Here is a 21316-nt window from a genome sequence, read left to right on the forward strand (position 1 = left end):
CAGGGGACAAGGAGCAGGGAGGATTGGATGGGTCAGGGGTTCTGAGGGGGCCAGTCAGGAGGCGGGAAGTGGGAGGGGGCAGATAGGGGGTGGGGGCCAGGCTGTTTGGGGTGCACAGCCTTCCCTACCTGGCCCTCCATACAGTTTCGCACCCCGATGTGGCCCTTGGGCTAAAAAGTTTGCCCAACCCTGAGCTATACCAACCTAATTTCCTCGTGTAGACCTGGCCTCTGAAAGGAACAACATGCACAAAAGGGGCATGTAAGGAAGAGGGTTCTGGAACTGGGTCACTCCCCCTTGTCTTTGTCGAAAGGGTCTGCTCCCCACAGCTGCGAATTGCAAAAAAATAAGGCAAGTAACGCACAAGAGTGTTAGCAGAGAGAACTACCAGAGAAAGTTGGAAGTAGTCCCATAGATAATAATGATTGATAGGAAAGTCTTCAGATGCATCAAAGACTTCACCTAGGTCAGCCATCCCAGTTCAAAGGGGTCAAGTTATGTCTCTACCTATACAGGTCTCTGGGGCCACTAGCATCTTTTCTCTCCTCTGTGCTTTCCAGTTTCCTGCAGCTGAATTATGGTTATTTGCTGCATGGATGTGCTACTGGAAGGAGAGGGCTTGCTATGCCCTTCCCACAACTACATGTGCACTAGTCTGGCCATAATTTGTTCTTATACATGTGTATACGTAAACTAATAAGTAAATAAAATTGTGCTATTTTTTTGATACTGTTAAAATGAGACATAATGTATATACCTATTCATTTTCCCTTCTACTTTTCCATTTCATCATTTATTTATTTATTTTAAACTCAGGTATATTTCATGGTCTTTATCGACAATATAAAAGTTGTGGAGATGTGCCTGTTTGATAAATTAGTACACTCGTCTTTTGCCCCCAAAGACCAATATTTCTTAGCACCCACATTTAGCTCATCTTACTGCTTCTCTTCTGGAGATCTAAGTTTCATATTCTCCATACATCTGAGCACACTTCTATGTATTAGGCAATCTTCATTTTATTCTTGATTTATTGAAACTGAATTATACTCCTTTCCCTTCTTTGAGCTCAGGGTGAATTTTATTGCAATGGGCGTAAAGTTGCATCATGTATTTCCTGGCTGATTAAAGTTTTTGGATCTGCACAGGGGCTTCATGTCTTGTGTACTGGATTTATAACACTGTGGGTCCCACCTCTAGTGTAATAAACAGGGGTATCATAGCTAACAAAGAGAATTTGATTGTGCAGTAAAAATTACTTGTTGCTTCTGTGCTCACATTCCTGCAGACTTTGCCTTTATTTCATGTACTGGTAGTGACTATAATATTTCCTGTTGTTGCAGAACACAGCCAGGGTCATCTTTACTGTGCAGGGAGGAGGGAAGTTAGTATTTTTTTATTGTTACATCTTAAGGATTCCCCTTTCCCCTCCCACATTACCTTGGCCCCTTTAGGAAGATTTTGATCTATTAAACTTTCTCTTCTCTATTGGAAGAACTAATCTTTTTCAGCGTTTCCAGCCTGGTGATCTAATTTGACAGCTCGTCGGTGATGTCTATTCCACTTCAAAGAGGCAGGTAGCCTAAGGCTAGCCAGCTGTATTATGGATTCTGCAGATTTGGCTTGCTGTTCCTGCTGGGTGTCATCTGTCTTCTTAGTCTTACAGGGGATAATTTTTGTCCTCCCTAACATCATCTGCCTGAGCAGTTTCTGCCTGGCAGGCCTGTCTGTCCAGGTTGAGCATCAAATACAGTAGCCATACAGCTAATCTGACAAGGCACTACTCCAAACAGTACAGCCCCGGGCCTGCTTTGACCAGGATCAGCATCACGGCCCACAAACTTCCAACTATCATGACTGCAGTCTCAGTCTTCCATCACAGATGCAGCCCATGGACTTATTCTGCTCATATACAGTATGTCCCCCACCCCCTTCTCTTAAGGGATGTCATTTCAATTCCTTGTATCTCAGGAGAAGTCTGCCTCAACAGGTTTGGGTTTCCCTGCCTGTTGCCAGCATTTGACTTGGACACCGCCACTTGGATGAAACAATCCTTTAGTGCATTATTATTGCTAGACAGCCTGTGGGAAAAATGACAGGATTCAGCATGTTAATCTGAAGATTTTGTAATCCAGAATGCTGCTAACACTAATAGCAAATGGCACAATGATCCCTAAAAGAGAAAGCGGGTTCTATTGCAAGGCAAAAGTGACAGAGTTTGTATAGTAAATCTTCCAAAAAATACATGATGACTACATATGTTGATTTTCATGCTCCGAGCCATAGATATTTCCATATTTTTAAGACTTGATGACTACTTCTTATAAACTGACAGGTAATGGCTCCACAAATATTGTCTTTTTATAGTAATCACCTTCCGCAGTCTCCCTTAATTTTTTTAAATATGCTTTGCGAATAAGTTAGACAAGGCTGTCTGAGCAAGCCGGGAAAGGGGGAGGAGGAACCTGGAGCAGCAACTAAAGCATTTTTTAAGAAAAAAGCAAAACAAAGAACAGGGATAATTTCAGGATCGTAGCTCTGAAGATTTACGCACTTATCTGTCACCATATTTGCCTTTGGTTCAATCCTATAATTCAGAACCTGACATTGTTCATGATACAAAAATTCTGTCCTAGAAATTAAATGGTTCTAAACTCTTGGTCTTTCAACTACAGGATTTTCCCATTAGCAAATAAGGGGAAAGCTGGATTCTAATGCTTGGAAGCAAGGAGGGGCAGAATTTGCCTGGGACACACAGAATACATGTACACTGAAAACAAAAAAAACAACAACCCAAAAAACCCTGGAAAAGCGAGTCTCAGAGCCTGGGTCAACTGACTTGAGCTCACGGGACTTGGGCTATGGGGCTAAAAGTAGCAGTGTAAATACAAGAAGGGTGAGCGGGATGACCCCAGCAACTGGAGGCCCATCTCCCTCTGCTCCACGATGTACAAGCTCTATGCCAGCTGCCTGGCATCGAGGATCACGGAGTAGTTGGTGAGCGGGGAAGCCATCAGCTCCATCCAGAAAGGCTTCATGTCCTGCGAGGGCTGCTATGAACACAACTTTATCCTCCAAACCATCAGCGAAACGGCCAGAAGGGCGCAGAGGCAGAACACGGTAGCATGGCTTGACCTGGCTAACGCCTTTGGGTCCATGGCCCACCACCACATCTTTGCCATGCTCCAGGAGTTTGGGATGCCAGGGAATTTCCTCCATGTGATCCGAGAGGTGTACGAGGGATGCAGCACCACCATTCGCTTGGTCGAAGGGGAGACCGCCGAGATCCCGATCCGGAGCAGAGTTAAGCAGGGCTGTCTCCTCAGCCCCATCATCTTTAACCTCGCCATGGAGCCGTTGCTGCGAGCGATCTCAAATGGCACAGATGGCTTCAACCTCCACGGTGAGAGGGTGAGCGTCCTGGCTTACGCGGATGACCTGGTCCTGACCGCGGACGACCCAGAGAACCTCCAACGTATGCTAGATGCCACCGGTCGAGCTGCCGATTGGATGGGGCTGCGCTTCAATGCAAAGAAGTGCGCAACTCTCCACATCAAAGGCAGCAAAAGGGACTCGATGCAGACGACAAGGTTCCAGATCCAGGGCGAGCCCGTCATCCCCCTGGCAGAGGGGCAGGTGTACCAGCACCTCTGCATGCTGACGAGTTTTTGTGTCCGGCAGACACCCGAGGACACCATCCAGGAGATCTTGCAGGATGCCGCCAAGATCGACACCTCCCTGCTAGCACCGTGGCAGAAGATAAACACCCTGAACACCTTCCTGATCCCCCGCATCTCGTTCGTCCTAAGGAGATCTGCCGTGACGAAGGTACCCCTCAACAAGGCAGACAAGATCGTCCGGCAGCTGGTGAAGAAGTGACTGTTCCTTCCCCAGAGAGCCAGCAATGAGCTGGTCTATATGGCCCACAGGCATGGCGGTGCCAATGTCCCCCGCATGGGTGACCTGTGTGACATCACGTTGATCACCCACGCCTTCCGCCTGCTGACGTGTCCCGATGCCATGGTAAGGAACATTGCAGCAAACGCCCTCCATGACGCAACAAAGAAGCGGATCGGCAGAGCCCCCTCCAACCAAGACACCGCCAGCTTCCTGAGCGGTTCCCTGGCTGGCGAATTCGGACGGGACGGGTGCGACATCGCTTCACTGTGGTCCCGCGCTTGCAATGCCACACGTCGCCTGGGGAAGCGCATCAGCTGCCGCTGGGAGTGGTGTGAGGAGCGCCAGGAGCTGGGAGTCCTGGGGCCGCAGATCAGGTCCTACGACAACACCATCGTCACCCCGAGTGCCTGGGGCATGCTGGAGAGGACCCTGAACGCAGCCATCCACTCACTGTTCATAGAAACCCTGAAGCGTAAACCGGACCAGGGTAAAGCCTTCGAACTGACCAGCAAGTGGGATGCCAGCAACCACTTCCTTGCCGGGGGCGGCTTCACCCGTTTTGCAGACTGGCGGTTCATCCACCGCGCCCGGCTCAACTGCGTCCCGCTCAACGGAGCCGTCCGCCACGGGAACCAAGACAAGCGTTGCAGGAAGTGCGGCAACTCCAACGAGACCCTGCCCCAAGTCCTGTGCAGCTGCAAGCCCCACTCCAGAGCCTGGCAGCTGTGCCACAACGCCATCCAGAACCGCCTGGTGAAAGCCATCGCACTGCGCCTGGGGGAGGTCGCCGTGAACTGCGCCATCCCCGGTACTGACAGCCAGTTGCGACCTGACGTGGTAGTCACTGACGACATCTAGAAAAAGATCGTCCTTGTTGACATCACGGTCTCCTTCGAGAACACGACCCCAGCCTTCCACGAAGCCCGAGCTCGTAAGTGGGAAAAATACGCCCCCCTGGCCGACACCCTGAGAGCAAAGGGCTATGAGGTGCAGATGGATGCCCTGATCGTCAGAGCCCTGGGCGCTTGGGACCCCTGCAACGAGTGTGTGCTGCAGACCTGTGGGATCGGTCGATGTTACGCACGGCTCATGCGGCACCTCATGGTCTCGGACACCATCCGATGGTCCAGGGACATCTACATCTAACACATCACTGGCCACCGACAGTACCAGGAGGTGTGAGCCGGTACAACATCATGCATCAAATATGGGAAAGGGACTGAGAGACTTTTTCCATTGGACAATATGAACTGGAATCATAAACTCACTGAACATTAAATCCCACTAAATGAGGGTAGATCCATCCTCATCATCGTATCCACTCACTATACTCCACACCTGAACATAGCCATTATATGGACAACATACCCCCATATCTCAATGTCTGTACTTTGACCCGATAAACTTTTATCCCCAATTGGGGAGATCGCAGATTATGTATTCCTTACGCCACCCGTTCCTAAACCGAATTTTGCACTCCTTGGTAATCTGTACCTTATTCCCTGATAACCAGACACTTCTATGCTTAAACTCTGTACCGTTTTCTTTTTACTTCAACATTATCTTAATAAAATTTTTATTCCTGTTTGGGTTGACCACTGTCCCCAGGCTTTGAAACCGTGGGAGGGGAGAGGGTCTCAGAGCCTGGGCTCCAGACTGGGCAGGAATGTCAACACTGCTATTTTTAGCCCAGTAGTGTGAGCCCGAGTCACTTGACCTGGACTCTGAGACTTGCTGCCCTGGGGCTTTTTTGCAGTAGAGATGTAAAGAATGTGGAACCTTGAGATGATTTCTGCTAGGGTTGAGCAGGGAGAAAATCAGTTGAGCAGCTTTGTCCATTATCAGTAGAACAAATAGAATATCCTCTAGATGTTAATAATGCACTCACAATAATAATTTAATCAATTAATGATTGTAATGTGCTTTGGGATCTTTGGATGAAAGTGCAAAGTAGCAGTGGTTATTATTACTTGTGAAACCCCTGTAACTTCCTAGGACTTTAAGTGAGGAGAGATTTTTTGCTTATAATATTTTATCTCTGGCAAGAATAATCCGGCAATAGCCTTTGGCATATAATATTTATGGAGCATGCAATACTTAGAGAATAAAGAACAACATTTTTAAATTGCACATTATAGGAGAGCTTTTAAATTGCACATATTATAGGTGAGCACCACCTATCCTTAAGGTTGCCTGACCTTTCCAATTATAAGACCTTGTTTTTAGATGCTTATAACTTTGCCAAACTAACCATTCTGAATGAAACTTCCCATGCTGTCAATTGTCAACTGTCAATTTTTTTTGAAGTTTCAGCAAAAATATTTCAGCTACTTCTGAGAGCAAAACACAGAAAAAAAATGTTATTGTGCCCACGTTTACAAAAAAATTTCTTAAAAGCATTCCACTGGGAAGCTCTAACACCCCCATGCTTTGATGCAAGGACATGACATTTGGCAGGGTGACTTTTGTGTCAGGAATGTGCCTTCTGTTGTTCCTGTGAAAAACTACACAAATTTGACCAAGTTCCAAGTCTCTGGAAAATTGCAGTTACAATTCTGTATACAGAGTAGGATTTGATCACTGTACAGTAAATAAGGCGTGAAGCATCACATGGAACAATGAGGAGAAAACAAAATATTGCATAGCTGCTCATTAAATGAGCACTGGCCACCCTGGCCACAGAATGAGGCATGGTATGTGATCATGTAATTAAAGACTGTATATCATGATGCATACACACAAGGGGGCTGAATTAAGGTAATACAGGCATCCTTAATTCTGGCATCTAACTGTTGAGAGCTTGACTTTGCAACCATAACAATCTCTGAATGATTGTCCATATGCACATTCCATTTGTAGTGCACCCCACACTCATAAATTCAGAGTCTTTTAGCCAGCGATGTCTGTGGCAGCCACACATGGACCTTGAGTTTACTTGTGCCCCGTACAAGGGCATAAAAGGGCAGAGCGGACTAACTACCATTCAGTTCCTCTCACTGCTTCCTGGCTTCAAGATGGACCTGCTTGCTAACCATTGTTCAACAAACTGCTGGCTCTTTCTTCAATTTGTGAATAGTATAGTTAGTTGTTGCCCACTGGCATTTTGTTAATTTTTATTACAAATGGGTTTAATTTTATCAGAAATAGCTATTTGTTTCTGGTATTAGGATGACTTCTTCAAAATCCCCTTATGAGCACTTAAAATGTTTGCTTTGTTTGGGACAGTAGCACGTCCCTGGAAAATGTTCCATTTGAAAGTCCTAACTCATCTGATCCACAAATTAGGGAAGATCATCTCCAGATCTACTTAATGCACAAATCAATGAGGCCAGCTTTGGATCCTGGGTCATGTGACCATAGGTATGTGTTTGTTTGTTTGTTTGGAGGGTTTAATGTTCCTAAAAATGCTAATACTGGGTCTGTAACTTCCCAGGCCTCCTCAGGATCATCTCCTGCTTCAAAATCTGTCAGGTCAACAAGAAACTCTGCAAGAGAGACACAGAGCAAGGGAGAGTCCAGAGTAGGTCGCTGACTATGATCTCCTTGAAGACAAGGGTGGCTTCTGCACACCACTGTAAGACATCATGGTCTAGTATGGTTACTTCTGAAGTTTGACCTCAGCATGGTATCAAAGCTTAGGTACTACAGTTGTACTATTTACGGTCTTCTTTCACCAGAGACTGACCAACCCCCATCCCAAAACCAGGCAACATTTCCACAGGAAAAGACTGATGGCTTCTGTTGCTCGTTCTTTGCAATCTACGTCTGGACCAAAACACTCATTTTGATGGGACAGTTGAAATGTCAAGGCATTTCCAGGGATTCAGAAACCTCAGCCCTTCCTTTTAGGGACCATTTGACTTTCTTCCGGCACACATCGTCCTCCAATGTCCTCCCCCCTCAGACCATTGTGTTATGGACACAATTACTGTGGGATATTCTATCCAGTATAACACTGTGCCAAATCCCACCACCATTCCCCAAGCCTCTTCAAGGACCCATCTCCTAGGACCTACAACTCCAAGAAGTTTTCTTGCTTCTTTCCCCTAGAGCCCCAAAAAGGGTTCCCCCTCAGTACCAAGGAAAAGAATTTTACAACAAATACTTCCTGATCCCAAAAAGAAAGGAGGATGGGAGCCCATCTTGGACTTAAGAAGGCTCAACACCATCATGCACAGGTTGAAGTTCAGGATGGCCCTGCTAGCACCCATAATTCCCTATCTGGATCCCAGGGGCTGGTTTGCCTATCTCAGCCTTCAAGGATGGATGCCTAATTCTTGGGGTGGAGAGCTCACATGGATGGTCTACAGGCTCAGGATTTTTGGACCACATGGGAAGTACAGATGCACATTGCTCTGCTAGACATCAGGGCAGTGCTCAGAGCTTGCAAGTCCTTTCTCCATCACATCCAGAGCTATCTGTCTAAATAACAATGGACAACACACCACCCTGATTTATATCAACAAAGGGGGGAAGTGAGATCTTCCCCATTATGGCAAGGAACAGTCACGTTATGGAATTGGTGCATCAGGCATCAGATCTCCCTCTCAGCAGTACCCTTACTTGACCTGCAGAAAAGCCTGCTAGACAAACTGAGAAGGCTGTTCTTGAATCATGAGTTGGAGATCAAAGACTGGACCCTTCAGGATTTGTTTTCAGATTGGGGCCATCCTCTTGTGCCTATTCACAACTCACAAGTGTCAGGCTGTCTATCTGAGAGGCTAGCATGCCTTTTTAATCTCTTGATCGGGGAGCCCTCATCTATGCTTACGCACCAGTCTTAATGATTCCAAGAGTGCTGCACAAGATAACTGATATTGATAGCTCCAAAGAGGCCAGGGCAGTTCTGGTTCCTCAATATTCTGAACTTTTCAGTGTGCCAGTCAAAGACTTTGCTTCCACTTCCAGAATTGCTTTCACAGTTAGAAAGAAAGGTCTTTCATCCAGATCTGAAGTCTTTTCATATCATAGCTTGGCAACTGGATAGATGTTAAACTTAGAGAAGTCCTGCTCATCTCCTATGTGAACTATTGTATTAACCAGTAGGAAAGATTCTTCAAGACGGACTTGCCTGGTGAAATGGACAAGGTTTTCTTCCTGGTGTTTCCAGAGGTCTTTGAATCCACAAGAAACTTCTGTGCTTGATATTTTGGAATAACTACTTGATTTGAAACATTAAAACCTGTCGCTTAGCTCAGTCCGGGTTCATCTGACTGCTATTTCTGCACACCATCCTCCAGAGGTTGGACATTTTTTTCTCATCCAACTGTAGTGAGACATTTGAAGGGTCTTATTGAAGTGTTATCCCAGATAGAGAACTGATCTCTCCATGGGACCTCAATTTAGTGTTTTCTGCTCTACTGGGTCCAACCTTTGGATGGATGGCAACATGTTCATTATTACATTTGTGTATGAAAACATCATTTTTAGTCACCTTTCTGGACACAGTGTTTCTTAGGAACATCCTAAGTTCCTACTGAAAGTTCTCACAGACTTCCATCTGAATCAGCAGCTTCACTTGCCTATATTTTTCCATAACCCACATACTTCTAAAGCAAAGGCTTTGCTTCATACATTAGATGTCAGATGTGCTTTGGCATTTTATTTGCAAATAACAAAATCTTTACGATCTTCACCCAGATGTTTCATCTCCATTGGAGAGAGGATAAAAAGTGAACCGCTCTCATCTCAGAGACTGTCCAGATGGATATCTGACTGTGTGAGGACCTGTTATGAAGTGGCTAAAATGGACCTTCATGCTTCTCTCAGGGTTCACTCCGTCAGAGCTTAGGAAGCCTTGTCAACATTGTTGAGAAATGTTTCTGTTGCAGACATATGTAAAGCAACTACTTGAGGATCTATTCACACATTTATGAAGCACTACAGTATCAGTGAAACCTGGAGATCAGATGGTGTGTTTGGAAAGGCGGTTACAATCTATAATTTCTTAAGACTCCAAGCTCCCATCTTGATTACATTGGTCCACTGGCTGGGAGTCACCATAAATGGAATGTGCATGGACAGTCACTTGAAGGAGAAAGGAAAGTTACTTGTACAGTAACCTGAGTTCTTTGAGATGTTGTGCATATGCACATTCCACAACTTGCCCTCTATCCTCTTTATCTCAGTCCTACACCACCAACCAAGATTCTACAGTGGAGAGGAAACTGAGTGGCGGTTGGCCCATTCTACCTTTTTATGCTTTTGGTGTGGGGCATGAGGACACTCAGTGCTCATACACAGCTGGCCAAAAGACTCTTGAACTTAGAGTCATGGGGCACACATGCACTGTGAATGGAATGTGCATGAAGTAATCTTGCTTTCTTTTAATGTACTTTGCAGTCTGTAATATCTCAGAGTAGTTTTTGAAGATTTGAACTCTTATTTCATCTTTCTTCACTGTCAAAAATAGTTAAAAGGGGTTGTAATGGAAGGGGTAAAAATGGGCCTAAAATAATACTATTATATTTATTACCTTTTTGCCAGGCAGAGAGGGTGTTATTTGTGAAGCCACAAATTAATTTTCTAATGAGGGAACACAAAACCATTACGCTTCATCCCTCCGCTATTGTAACAGTAGCTGCTTCAGCTACTTTGACAGGTCTCTGGTGTTCCTAGTACAATTAGTGCTGCTGCTGGTGCTGCTCTGGCAGTGTTATGGGCTAGCTCTATAGAATACTGTATTTAGTTATTAATTTGGCATACTGTATGGTGTTTTATCTGGTGCAAATAACAAAAATGTATTATTATTTATTTGTACTGCCGTAGTATGTAAAAGCCCAAGCAGGGATTTCGGCCCATTCTACTAGCCACTGTACACACATGCAAAAAAGACAGTCTCTGAAAAAGTTAACAAGATACAAGTAGAATTAAACGTGAAAAAGTTTATTGAAAATAGTATCACACTGATAGTCTCAAATTGCTTTAAAATACCACAGTTGGAGACCTTTTCCTTTTGTTGTTTATTAAATGTCACCCACATTTTTATATATATAGCTACCGGATATGCCAGGGGTGGGCAAAATACAGTCCGCAGGCCGCATCCGGCCCCTCAGACCTTTTAATCCGGCCCTCGAGCTCCTGCCAGGCAGTGGGGTTGGGGGCTTGCCCCGCTCTGCACGGCTCCCAGAAGCAGCGGCATGTCCCCCCTCCGCTCCTATGCGTAGGGGTAGCCAGGGGGCTCCGAATGCTGCCCCCGCCACAAGCGCTGGCTCTTCAGCTCCCATTGGCTGGGAACCGCGGCCAATGGGAGCTGCAGGAACGGCACCCGCAGACAGGGCAGCGCGCAGAGCTGCCTGGCCACGCCTCCATGTTAGAGCCGGAGAGGGGATATGCTGCTGCTTCCAGGAGCTGCTTGAGGTAAGCACTGCCCGGAGCCTGTACCCCATCCTCCTCCCATGCCTCAACCCCTTTCCCCTGCCCAGAGCCCCCTCCTGCACCTTGAACCCCTCATTTCTGGCCCCACCCTGGAACTCACACCCCCAGCCCAGAGCCCATACCCCCTCCCACACCCCAACCCCCTGCCTCAGCCTGGAGCCCCCTCCTGCACCCTGAACTCCTCATCCCTGGCCCCACCCCAGAGCCTGCACTTCCAGCCGGAGCCCTCACCCTCTCCCACACCCCATCCCCCAATTTCGTTAGCCTTCATGGCCCACCATCAGTTTCCATACCCAGAAGTGGCCCACAGGCCAAAAAGTTTGCCCACCCCTGAGATACGCTTTCTGTTTTGCTAGACCATGCATCTACTTGTTTGTCGCTATGAGTGTTTCTGGAAAAATACTTCACATTGTATGAAAGCACTGATTATAGTCAAAAAAGAGATAATGTTAACACGACATTTTGAGATTCCATACTTAATTCTCTCACACTGTGAAATTCCCTGTTCAGTACTCCTCATCAAATTTACTTAGTTTACAAGTTAATTGACTGTTATTCTTTCTGCATAAGGTGTTATCGTATGGTAGAGTTGGGATTATTGGCTATTTTCTGTGCATTTTGACCATTGTTGTCTGTGAGGATCACAGAGCGAAAAGGGGGTGATATGCAGACTGTACCTCTCCCAAGAAACTCGTAGCTCACCTAAGAGGGTGTTCTTCATTCCTTTAGCGACTCAGGCAATGATATGGTATTGTAAAAAGGGGAAATTAGGACTTATTATAAAGGGATGTACGTAAAAACCCTGTGAACCTCATATAGACAAGTAACCATATATCTTATATCCATTTTCATTCACTTTTTGTCTGCATGGTGAATGAAGAGAAGATTTGTTTGAAAAAATATCGAAGTATGGATTTTGAAAATAGCTGGTATTCAACCTTCTAGGCTGTCTTTCTAGTAAGCGAACAAAGAAAGGGACAATCAGCAGAAAAATGGAAGTAAACAAATTCATTAAAGAAAAGAGAGGAGTAAGAGGATAGGGGAGCTCAGTGCCATCGAGTCACAATAGTGGGGGTGTTTACTCTCCATTGCTCTGCTAAATCCTACATGGTGATACTAATTACCATCGCACCATTGAGAGCTGCTCGCCGAATGTACAGACCATGGACCATGCAACGCAGGAGACCTAGATTCTATTCCTGTCTTTGCCATTGGCCTGCTGGGTGAGTCACTTTGCCTCTCCGTACCTCAGTTTCCCTATGTGTAAAATAAGGATAATGATACTGACCTCCATTGTAAAGCTCTTTGAGACCTACTGATGACAAGTGCTTTATAAGAGGTAGGTATTCTTATGTTTGTTTATTGTTGAAAGACAATACATAAAGAACCTATCAGCTGATTTATCTACACTTCCTCTTACCGAGGCAGGAAAAGCAGACATATTTCTGAGTACTTCTCAGAATAACTTCCTGAACCAGCACTCCTTCCTAAATAAGAGAAAATTCACCCAGTTGAGGGCTGTTTGTGAGTGGCACACCCATGGCACTATAGCACAAACCCAGTCAGCATGTTACACAGTATTAATTATTTTAGTTTCCTGACCTTCAAAAAGATGTATCAAAGTGAGAGGCTCAGAAGCTTTACACTTGTTTCCCTGAATCACCCTATCAAAAATGTGATGAGCAGCCTTCTATCCCATTTCATATCTGATGAAAATTGTCCCATTTTTTCCTTTAAAAAAACTACTCTTACCTTAATGTAAAATCATATGTATTTCCTTACAAGACTCCAGACTACTGCAACAGAGGCTATTTAGTAAACAGCACAATACAAAAAACCCTATATGTACTTTAAAAAAAAAAAAAACTCTGGCAGTGCCTGATAAAGGTCCATTTGTAATGCATAGGCGCAAGAAGGCAGAGTTAACGTTGGTGGGGGGAACTGTACGCTGAATTTCCTCATTTTGGTACAGTTTTCGATGGCCCTGTTTAAATTTCAAGCTGCACCCAGCTGTTGTACAGAAAAACCCTCTCGCCCTCGATTGGTCTGTGTCCGCTGCACGGAGCGGGTGAGGGACGATCCCCGCCGCCTGCAGGGAGTGAACTAGTCTGGGGTGGGAAAGCCTCGCCAGGAAGAGCAGCTGTTGTCAGCAGGCCCGGTTCCTGCCGGCGGCCGGGCTACAGGGCCTTGGGAGAGGCGTCACCTCCCGGCCAGCGCGGGACGGGGTTGGCCCGGCGGCGGGGCGCTGCTGTGGCACGGGGAGGACCAGGTGCTGGGGCCAGAAGCCGCAGCTCAGCACCAAGGGCCGCCGCGGTGGGATGCAGCGAGGGCGGGGCCTACGCAATCGTGCCCAGCTTAGCCACTGGGGTGCTGCCACCGTCACAGTCGTGGGGGCGTGTACTCTCCACGGCTCCGCCGCATCGAACAGGGTGACCACCGTAGCAGCGCGAGTCACCCCCCTCCTAACGAACTTCCAGCCCGAGAGCGGTGGCTCGGGTTTAAGTTCTGAGGCCAAAGTTCGGCGCAGCCCAGTGACGTTATACCGAGGCGTTGGGAAGGAGGCGGAAGCCAAGAACCAAAGCGGGCTGCAGAGAGCTACGTAAAACCGCCGGGACGCCGCAGCGCGAGAGCCGCGCTCCTGCTAAGCCCTCTGTCCGCGGCGCGCGCATGTGGTAGCTCGGTGGCCGCCGCCCGGGTGCGGCCGGAGCTGGAAGTGCGGCAACATGAGCAGCGGCCCCAACGCCCCGGGGAAAGCTGCGGGATCCGCGCTCCCCGCCGGCCGGAAACGGGATTCGGGCAGGGCGCCGGCCCACCCCATTATCAAGGGTAAGGAGGGGGCCCGGCCCCGCCCTCCCTGAGACCTCCCGCTCCAACGGTCCGAGCCCCGCCCCCGGCCCGGCCCGGCCCAGCCCAGGGCGGAGCCGCCGCGCTCAGCCTCTGCTGTCTCCCCCGGCCAGCGGGGCCGTGTGTGCCGCGCGCGGGCCCGCTGAGCGCCGCGCAACGGCCGCTGGGTGAGCGTGAGGGGCGGTGCCCGAGTGCCCCCGGCCACCCCCCGAGTAGCGCCTCGGACGCTGGCGGCGGGAGAGTCGCTCCGTCCCCTGTAGCCCAGTTCGCCGCTGGAGCTCGCGGCACGAGGTGGCGAGAGGCTGAGAGCTCAGCAAGATCGAGGGGAGGGTTGGAGGTGTGCGGCTAAAGCGCACTACGGGGGGGGGCGAGGGGCACGAATTTAACAGCGCTATATATACTCAGGTGTCAAGCCAGAAAGCCAGTGCTAATCGCCCGGTGTTAGGCAGAGCTTCCCTTACGGACAAGTCATTGCCTAACTTCTCAGTACAGCGTGTCTTGTACCTTCCTCTGGATTAGCTCATACTTGATTGGTGGTCATCTAGTCCTGTAGCCTGCCTCTTACAGCAGTGTAATCTGGGACGCCAGTTTTTATTTATTTTTTTTTTTATAACCTTTGTTTTCTACCTCTTCCTCCTGGTGTCACTCTCCATTTCTGAGGTTGTCCTAGCAAGAATAGCATTGTTAATCACTGGCTGGCAATGCTTTTCATTTCCTTTGTATCTTCTGCAGCTCAAATGCTACCAATTCATAGACCTGCTTCTTGCATAGTAGCAAAACCGCTGTGATGGATGGTCTGATCTGTGTCTGCTCTCACCTTCATGCCTTTCCTTGTATTGCTTTCACCACCTGAAATGACATCCTGTTTCTGTGTAGTAAAGCCAACGTTTTCAGATTTAGGAGTCTAACTTTAAAGCCCTTAATAGTTGTCCTGATCTTCAGAGGAGCTGGACACTCACATTTGCTTTGAGTAAGTCAATGGGAATCTTGGGAGCTCTACAATTGGAAAATTGAGCCACTTATTTAGACCCCTAACTTTAAGCACCCATATCTTCAAAATGTTTGACTTAGGGATCCTTGCTCCTCTTGTTTAAATTTCTCCTTGGAAGCCACTTACTTTGTCTTCCTCTACCATGCTGTCCACTATTCTGATTTTTGTTCTACTTCAATTTCTATTTAAAAATATCTGAACTTACATGAGTTGTTCAGTGATACTATTTAGCATTTTACCATACACTCTATTTGTTGCAAACTTTGTCCATCTTTTCCATTTTCTCAAACTTGAATTAATGTACTTATCTGTGGCAGGTAGGAAGTTTTTGTAGGTGAGTTCCATCAACTGCTGAATCTAAGCTTACATTTAAAAATATATATATTTTTAGGTATTATAGTTGCGAAGAAAACTTTCCAGACTAGTTCTAAACTGATCTAGTACTGTCTTCTAGAGTTGCGGATGTGCTTTCACTGACGCTTACAGCTTTCCCAAACTGTGGCCGAGTGGAAACTGACAAGAATCAAGTTAGTTTCACTCTGCTCTGCTTCTTGTCCCTTATAAGGAGCAGCAAAGGCAAATGCTGCTGCTGTCCTTTGGGGATGAGGCCTCCAATAGTGGGTGATAGGTGGGGGAATGGAACCCCTGCATGCACCCTCATAGGAGCCAGGAACCTCTGGGATGGCAGAATATTCTTTTTTTGTGGCATTTGTTTTAAGATGGTGGGTTTGTTGAATTAGCCAGGAAGGCCATCTGATACTATCGTAGCATTAGTCTTTTTACTTTTCCTCCTTTTGAAATACTCTATGCTTCACTGTGTTGTTTTTTCCTAGGATGGATTGTGTCTTTAGAAAATTAAAACTTTGGATTTCATTACTCTTCTAGACATTGGAGAAATTCATTCCCGACTGCTGGATCACAGGCCAGTTATTCAAGGAGAAATACGTTACTTTATTAAGGAATTTGAAGTAAGTATTTGTTTTAAAAGAGAAGATCTAGTATAATTATGAAACTTCATTTAACATGCTTTTATATTACCTGTGGCCTGTTTTATTTTTACACACACTGAGATTTGAAACAGTTTTAGCGCATTCTTAGAGAATCTTGTTTAACATGCATTTCCTGCCCAGAATAGATGTATCCTACTACTTCGAGTGATGTCCCTATGGGTGCACCACTTTTAGGTACGGCAGCACCCCTTGCACCTGGGATCAGCGATCTTCATCAGCAGTGCCTGTCAAACTGCACATGCACATCTCCCTGCTTTTGCACTGTGAGCAGGACGTATATAGAGAGCTGTGTGGTCCAGCTGCCCTCACTTGCTTCTCTACCGCCTTTGGTCTGGGATGGAATCCACAGCCGAGCCCACTTTTCCTGTTCCCTCAGTAAATAGTGCCTTAGCTGTTAGTTGTAGCATAGTTAGTATTTTCTTCTCGTTTTCCTTTCTTCTCTCTTAAAAAGAAAATGTTTTTGTATGTATGTTTGTTTTTGTTTTTTTTAACTTTACCTTTACAATTATTTCATAGCTTAGTTTTTTCTTTCCCCCTCTTCGTGCCCTTCCAGACCGAGAAGCTATTTTCCCGTCACCCTTATGCTCAGATCCCCTGGGTTTAAGAGGTGCATCTCTCGTGGGCCACCTTGCTGGTAATGGATGGCTACTCGCAGTGTATTCACTGTCTGGGAGAAGGACACGTCCCACAAAAGTGTTCCCACTGCCACGGCCTGACAGCCAGAGCCAGAAAAGACCGGGACAGTGGGTTAAAATTTCTCCTCATGGGGAAATCATTATGACCTGCATCGGACCTGAGCCTGGACTCTCCTCCTGTGAGTCCCTCATGCTCTGCCAGGTTGTCTGCCAATCCTCATTCCCCGCATCCCTTGAAGAGAAAGTCCTTTCTTTCTCACTAGGACTAAAAGAAACGGACTCCCTCCTCAAACTTTGAGGCACAGCCCGTCAGAACATAATTCCCTGCAAGGTCAGTAGCCTCAGCATCAGGAGGACAGGAGACATAGCTCCAAGACCCGTCCAAGTACTACAGGTAGTGATACGAAGAAGTTGTCCAAAGACCATTACTGGGCAGACCTACGGTTTCAGCCCTGTTTCTCAGCTCTGGCCGACTTCAGGAGCTGTGGCACTGCCAAAATTGCCGGCACTGGCGTCCTTTTTGACACCGGCCAATTCCTCAGGACCGGCCACATTGGCGCCGACCAAATCTCTTGTTCCATCTACTGTATTTGTTGCTATATAAAGAACAAAATAACTTAATTTTCAGACACCTGCAAATGTAAAAGTGTATTAGAGGGTATTATAGGTGAAGTACAAATATTTTATTTATTTGGAAACGTACACTGGCACTTATCACCAATGCATCTTGGTCACTTATATCAATACAAGCAATCAATTAAAAATGAACAAAATATAATAACTGCTTGTTTACAAACACGCACTTTCACTGTTATTACAAAGGTTTCTCAAAAGCTTTGGCTGGAGTACAGTGCAGTAATCTAGTTTAATGTTACAAAGTTACTGATGTGAATGAATCATCAGAGGAATGGTTGCAGCCTCCTGGTTGGCTGTAGATGGAAAGGCTCTGTATTGCAGCAAATATCTGCGATTTCAGGAGAGCAGTGGATCCATACTGACTCTGAATGCTGTAAATGAAGAACTTTTTTTAAGATCCAGAAAGTGTGTAGCAAATATATACAGTACTATCATGTTTATCTGAAACTTTTGGATAACTGGGCATTCAGATAAATAGAAGTACTACACTGGACCCTCGCTAGAACGCGCATCTATATAGCGCGAATTCGCATATAACGTGGTCATGGCCATGGATCCCAAATTTAATTACTTTAATTGGAATTCATTTTAATACAGTCCCTGTGTTAACATAGTACTGCACATGGATCCCAAATCCCGCGTTCTAGTGAGGGTCCAGTGTATTTTGAGCTGGGTTCTAGCTGTAGGCTGGGAGGCAGTAAACTGTTGGGAGTGGCAGCCTGAAAAATCACTTGGGCTTTGCTTTACCCTCAGTGATGACTGCAACATCAGTGACATCCCCACTGCACTTTTTACTCGGAAGGGCCATGACCCAGGCTGCAAGGCTCTGTGATGGAAGAGGAACACTGACTGGAGATGCAGTTGTGGATACAGCTGGTTACAGGGGCTGTGCTTTGAACTGCACACAATTTTTTGTCATGGAACCACTTTGTGAGTGGATACATTGTTATACTGGTGTAGCATGAATTACACATCATGTTTTCTTTAAACGGAAAGATATGTATATCTATCCTTAAGAATGTATTGCTTGTGATTGATAGTGATACATGGAGGACACGTGGATTCGGATAACTAGGCTTTTCGGATAAAGGGAATTCAGGTAACTGGGAGTGTAGCGTACCTGTTTAAAAAATGTGATTAGTTCTTCTTTCTCTTCCGTCACCCCCCCCCCCCCCAAAAAAAAAAAAAGTTTTGAGAGAGTTGGTGAGTGAATCAGTGAGTTTTCCTTGATAGTTTGTGCTCACAACTCCCAAACAAACTTAAAGCAATCAAATATTATTTGGCAGATAAAGGGCTATTCTCTTAATGTGTGTGTCAAGGTTCCTTCCCCACTCTGAACTCTAGGGTAAAGATGTGGGGACCTGCATGAAAACCTCCTAAGCTTACTTTTACCAGCTTAGGTTAAAACTTCCCCAAGGTACAAACTATTTTACCCTTTGCCTTTGGACTTCCACTGCCACCACCAAACGTTTATCTGGGTTTATTGGGAAAACGTTGTTTGGAAACATCTTTCCCCCCCAAAAATCCTCCCAACCCTTGCACCTCACTTCCTGGGGAAGGTTTGGTAAAAATCCTCACCAGTTTGCATAGGTGATCACAGACCCAAACCCTTGGATCTTAGAACAATGAAAAAAGCTTTCAGTTCTTGAAAAGAAACATTTTAATAGAAGAAACAGTAAAAAGAATCACCTCTGTAAAATCAGGATGGTAAATACCTTACAGGGTAATTAGATTCAAAACATAGAGAATCCCTCTAGGCAAAACCTTAAGTTACAAAAAGACACACAGACAGGAATATTCATTATGTTCAGCACAACTTAATTTCTCAGCCATTTAAAGAAATCATAATCTAACACATATCTAGCTAGATTACTTACTAAGTTCTAAGACTCCATTCCTGTTCTGTCCCCGGCAAAAGCATCACACAAGCAGACACAGACCCTTTGTTTTTCTCCCTCCTCCCAGCTTTTGAAAGTATCTTGTCTCCTCATTGGTCATTTTGGTCAGGTGCCAGCGAGGTTATCCTAGCTTCTTAACCCTTTACAGGTGACAGGATTTTTCCTCTGACCAGGAGGAATTTTAAAGGTGTTTACCCTTCCCTTTATATTTGACAGTGTGTATCTACTTATGTGCTGATTACATCCACCTAGTTATTCATTTGGTGTAATGGCTATTTAAAAATATCTTTGCACTGGAGTGTGCTATAGTTAACCTATGCATAACCCGTCATGCTGTTGTCTTACTGGATCTCAAGCGAAGCAGGGTCTGACTGGGTCATTAGTTCAATGGGAGAGACATCAGTGAATGTATTGCTAGATAAGATGCAGTATACAACAACCTTATTCATAGCATAATTTTATAGGGATCATTATGAGAACTGAGGTGTTGAGCCTTAAAAATAACATGAGCATTTGTGGATATAAGTGCTACAGGATCTTTCAATATTGATGAAGGTGTTAGCCCAAGTATCCTGGCGGAAGTCCAACCTGGTTAACTGCTTCTGTACACATATTAAACTTACCCTGCAGTTTTCAAAGAGTACAGTATTCTTTACTTCCAATCATATTCTGTTGTATAGGTGCTGATGGTTGTTTTTAAACAGCTACTAGTTTCATTGGTGGGTGACATTATCTTGGTTATACTAAGACTTATTTTGCAACTGGATCTTTGTGGGAGGATCTCTGCATCTATTGGGGCTATGTGCTTGTGTGGAGCCCTGTTGGCGTCAGTGGAGCTCTCCATGAGTGCAGGGGTCTCTCTGTATGGAGCAGTTTGCAGGTTCAGTGCATGAATATATTTATGAATCTTTCATCATGAAGGATTCCTGACATGCTTTACAGATGTATTGTGTGTGGAAACTGGAACAGAGTCCTGCCTGAATTATGACATTCTAACCAGGGCTTTTAGTCATAATTTGACTGGCCATCAAATTTATCTGCATTTAAAAGAAGAATCTGTTGAAGAATGTATATTTATTTATTTGCTTTATGGATGTCCACAATATGATTAACTTCTTGCAGAATATTCAGTTGTTGATCTTTTATATTTTACAAAAGGTAAGAGAACAGTTAAAGAATGATGAATGGTATCCAAATGACTAAGAACAAGGTTGATATATTGGTGAAGGAGAAAATTTTAGACAAGCTCAATTTTGAATGAGTGAAAAATAATTGCCACAAGATGGCAGCAAAATTTAAGAAAAGTAAATAGTATTCTGTATTTCTAAAAGATTAATTCTAAGAATAATTGTTTTCACATACATTTACATTTTGAAGGAAAAGAGTATGGCATTGAAAGCTTAAGATCAACATCTGATCAGGCTGATATAATATGCAGACTTTCTTTAATATTTTTGCTCAATTTTTCTTTTTACAAACATTGTTTAATACAATAATGAGGTTGTCAAGCTGTCTAGAGTAGCTCACAAGCGTAAGTGCCACCCTCAGGGGAGACTGTCAAGGATCAGGGCACAAACCCCAAACTGGTTGTGTATGTTCTATAATTAGATTTCTCCAACCAGTTAACAAGTGTGAACTCATGCACTATAACAGCCTTAACGTGGAGTCACAGACAGTCCCCTTTGGCAGTCCAGTCTATCTTGCCACCCACGCAAGCCTACCTTTGTGATAGATGGTCAAAAATCCCAACAATATTAAGGTTGCTTCCAGTCCCAAAGGACCAGTCACTTGCCCCAGGTCAACTGAACTTCAGATCTCAAATCAAAGACAAGGTTTGTAGACAACCCTATAATATTAACTAAAGATGTATTGAAAAAGAAATGAGTTATTTTACTTCTGGGGTAATTCTATGCCAAAAAATTAAAAATTCTGTGCACGATATTTTAAAATTCTGCAAATTTTATTTGTCAAAATAACACTACGTAATCGTGCCAGTTTCAATTATTTTGGTAATTTATTTCAGAA

The 21316-nt window shown here is 45.3% G+C and overlaps 1 protein-coding gene across 2 annotated transcripts in view; it reads left to right on the forward strand.

Annotated features, from left to right (window-relative positions):
• Window positions 1–13495: 13495 nt before the first annotated feature.
• The window catches only part of BLOC1S5 (biogenesis of lysosomal organelles complex 1 subunit 5), a 34906-nt gene continuing 27085 nt past the window's right edge, over window positions 13496–21316 (forward strand). The window contains exons 1-2 of one of the 2 annotated variants that reach the window (XM_074944902.1): window positions 13496–14103; window positions 15998–16080. In XM_074944902.1, coding sequence (XP_074801003.1) covers window positions 14001–14103; window positions 15998–16080 — 186 coding nt within the window. In that variant the 5' untranslated portion in view covers window positions 13496–14000. The remainder of the gene's footprint in view (window positions 14104–15997; window positions 16081–21316) is intronic. The other variant, XM_074944901.1, reaches the window with a different exon arrangement.

Source organism: Natator depressus, chromosome 2, assembly GCF_965152275.1.
Source record: "Natator depressus isolate rNatDep1 chromosome 2, rNatDep2.hap1, whole genome shotgun sequence".
Classification (NCBI taxonomy): domain Eukaryota; kingdom Metazoa; phylum Chordata; order Testudines; family Cheloniidae; genus Natator; species Natator depressus.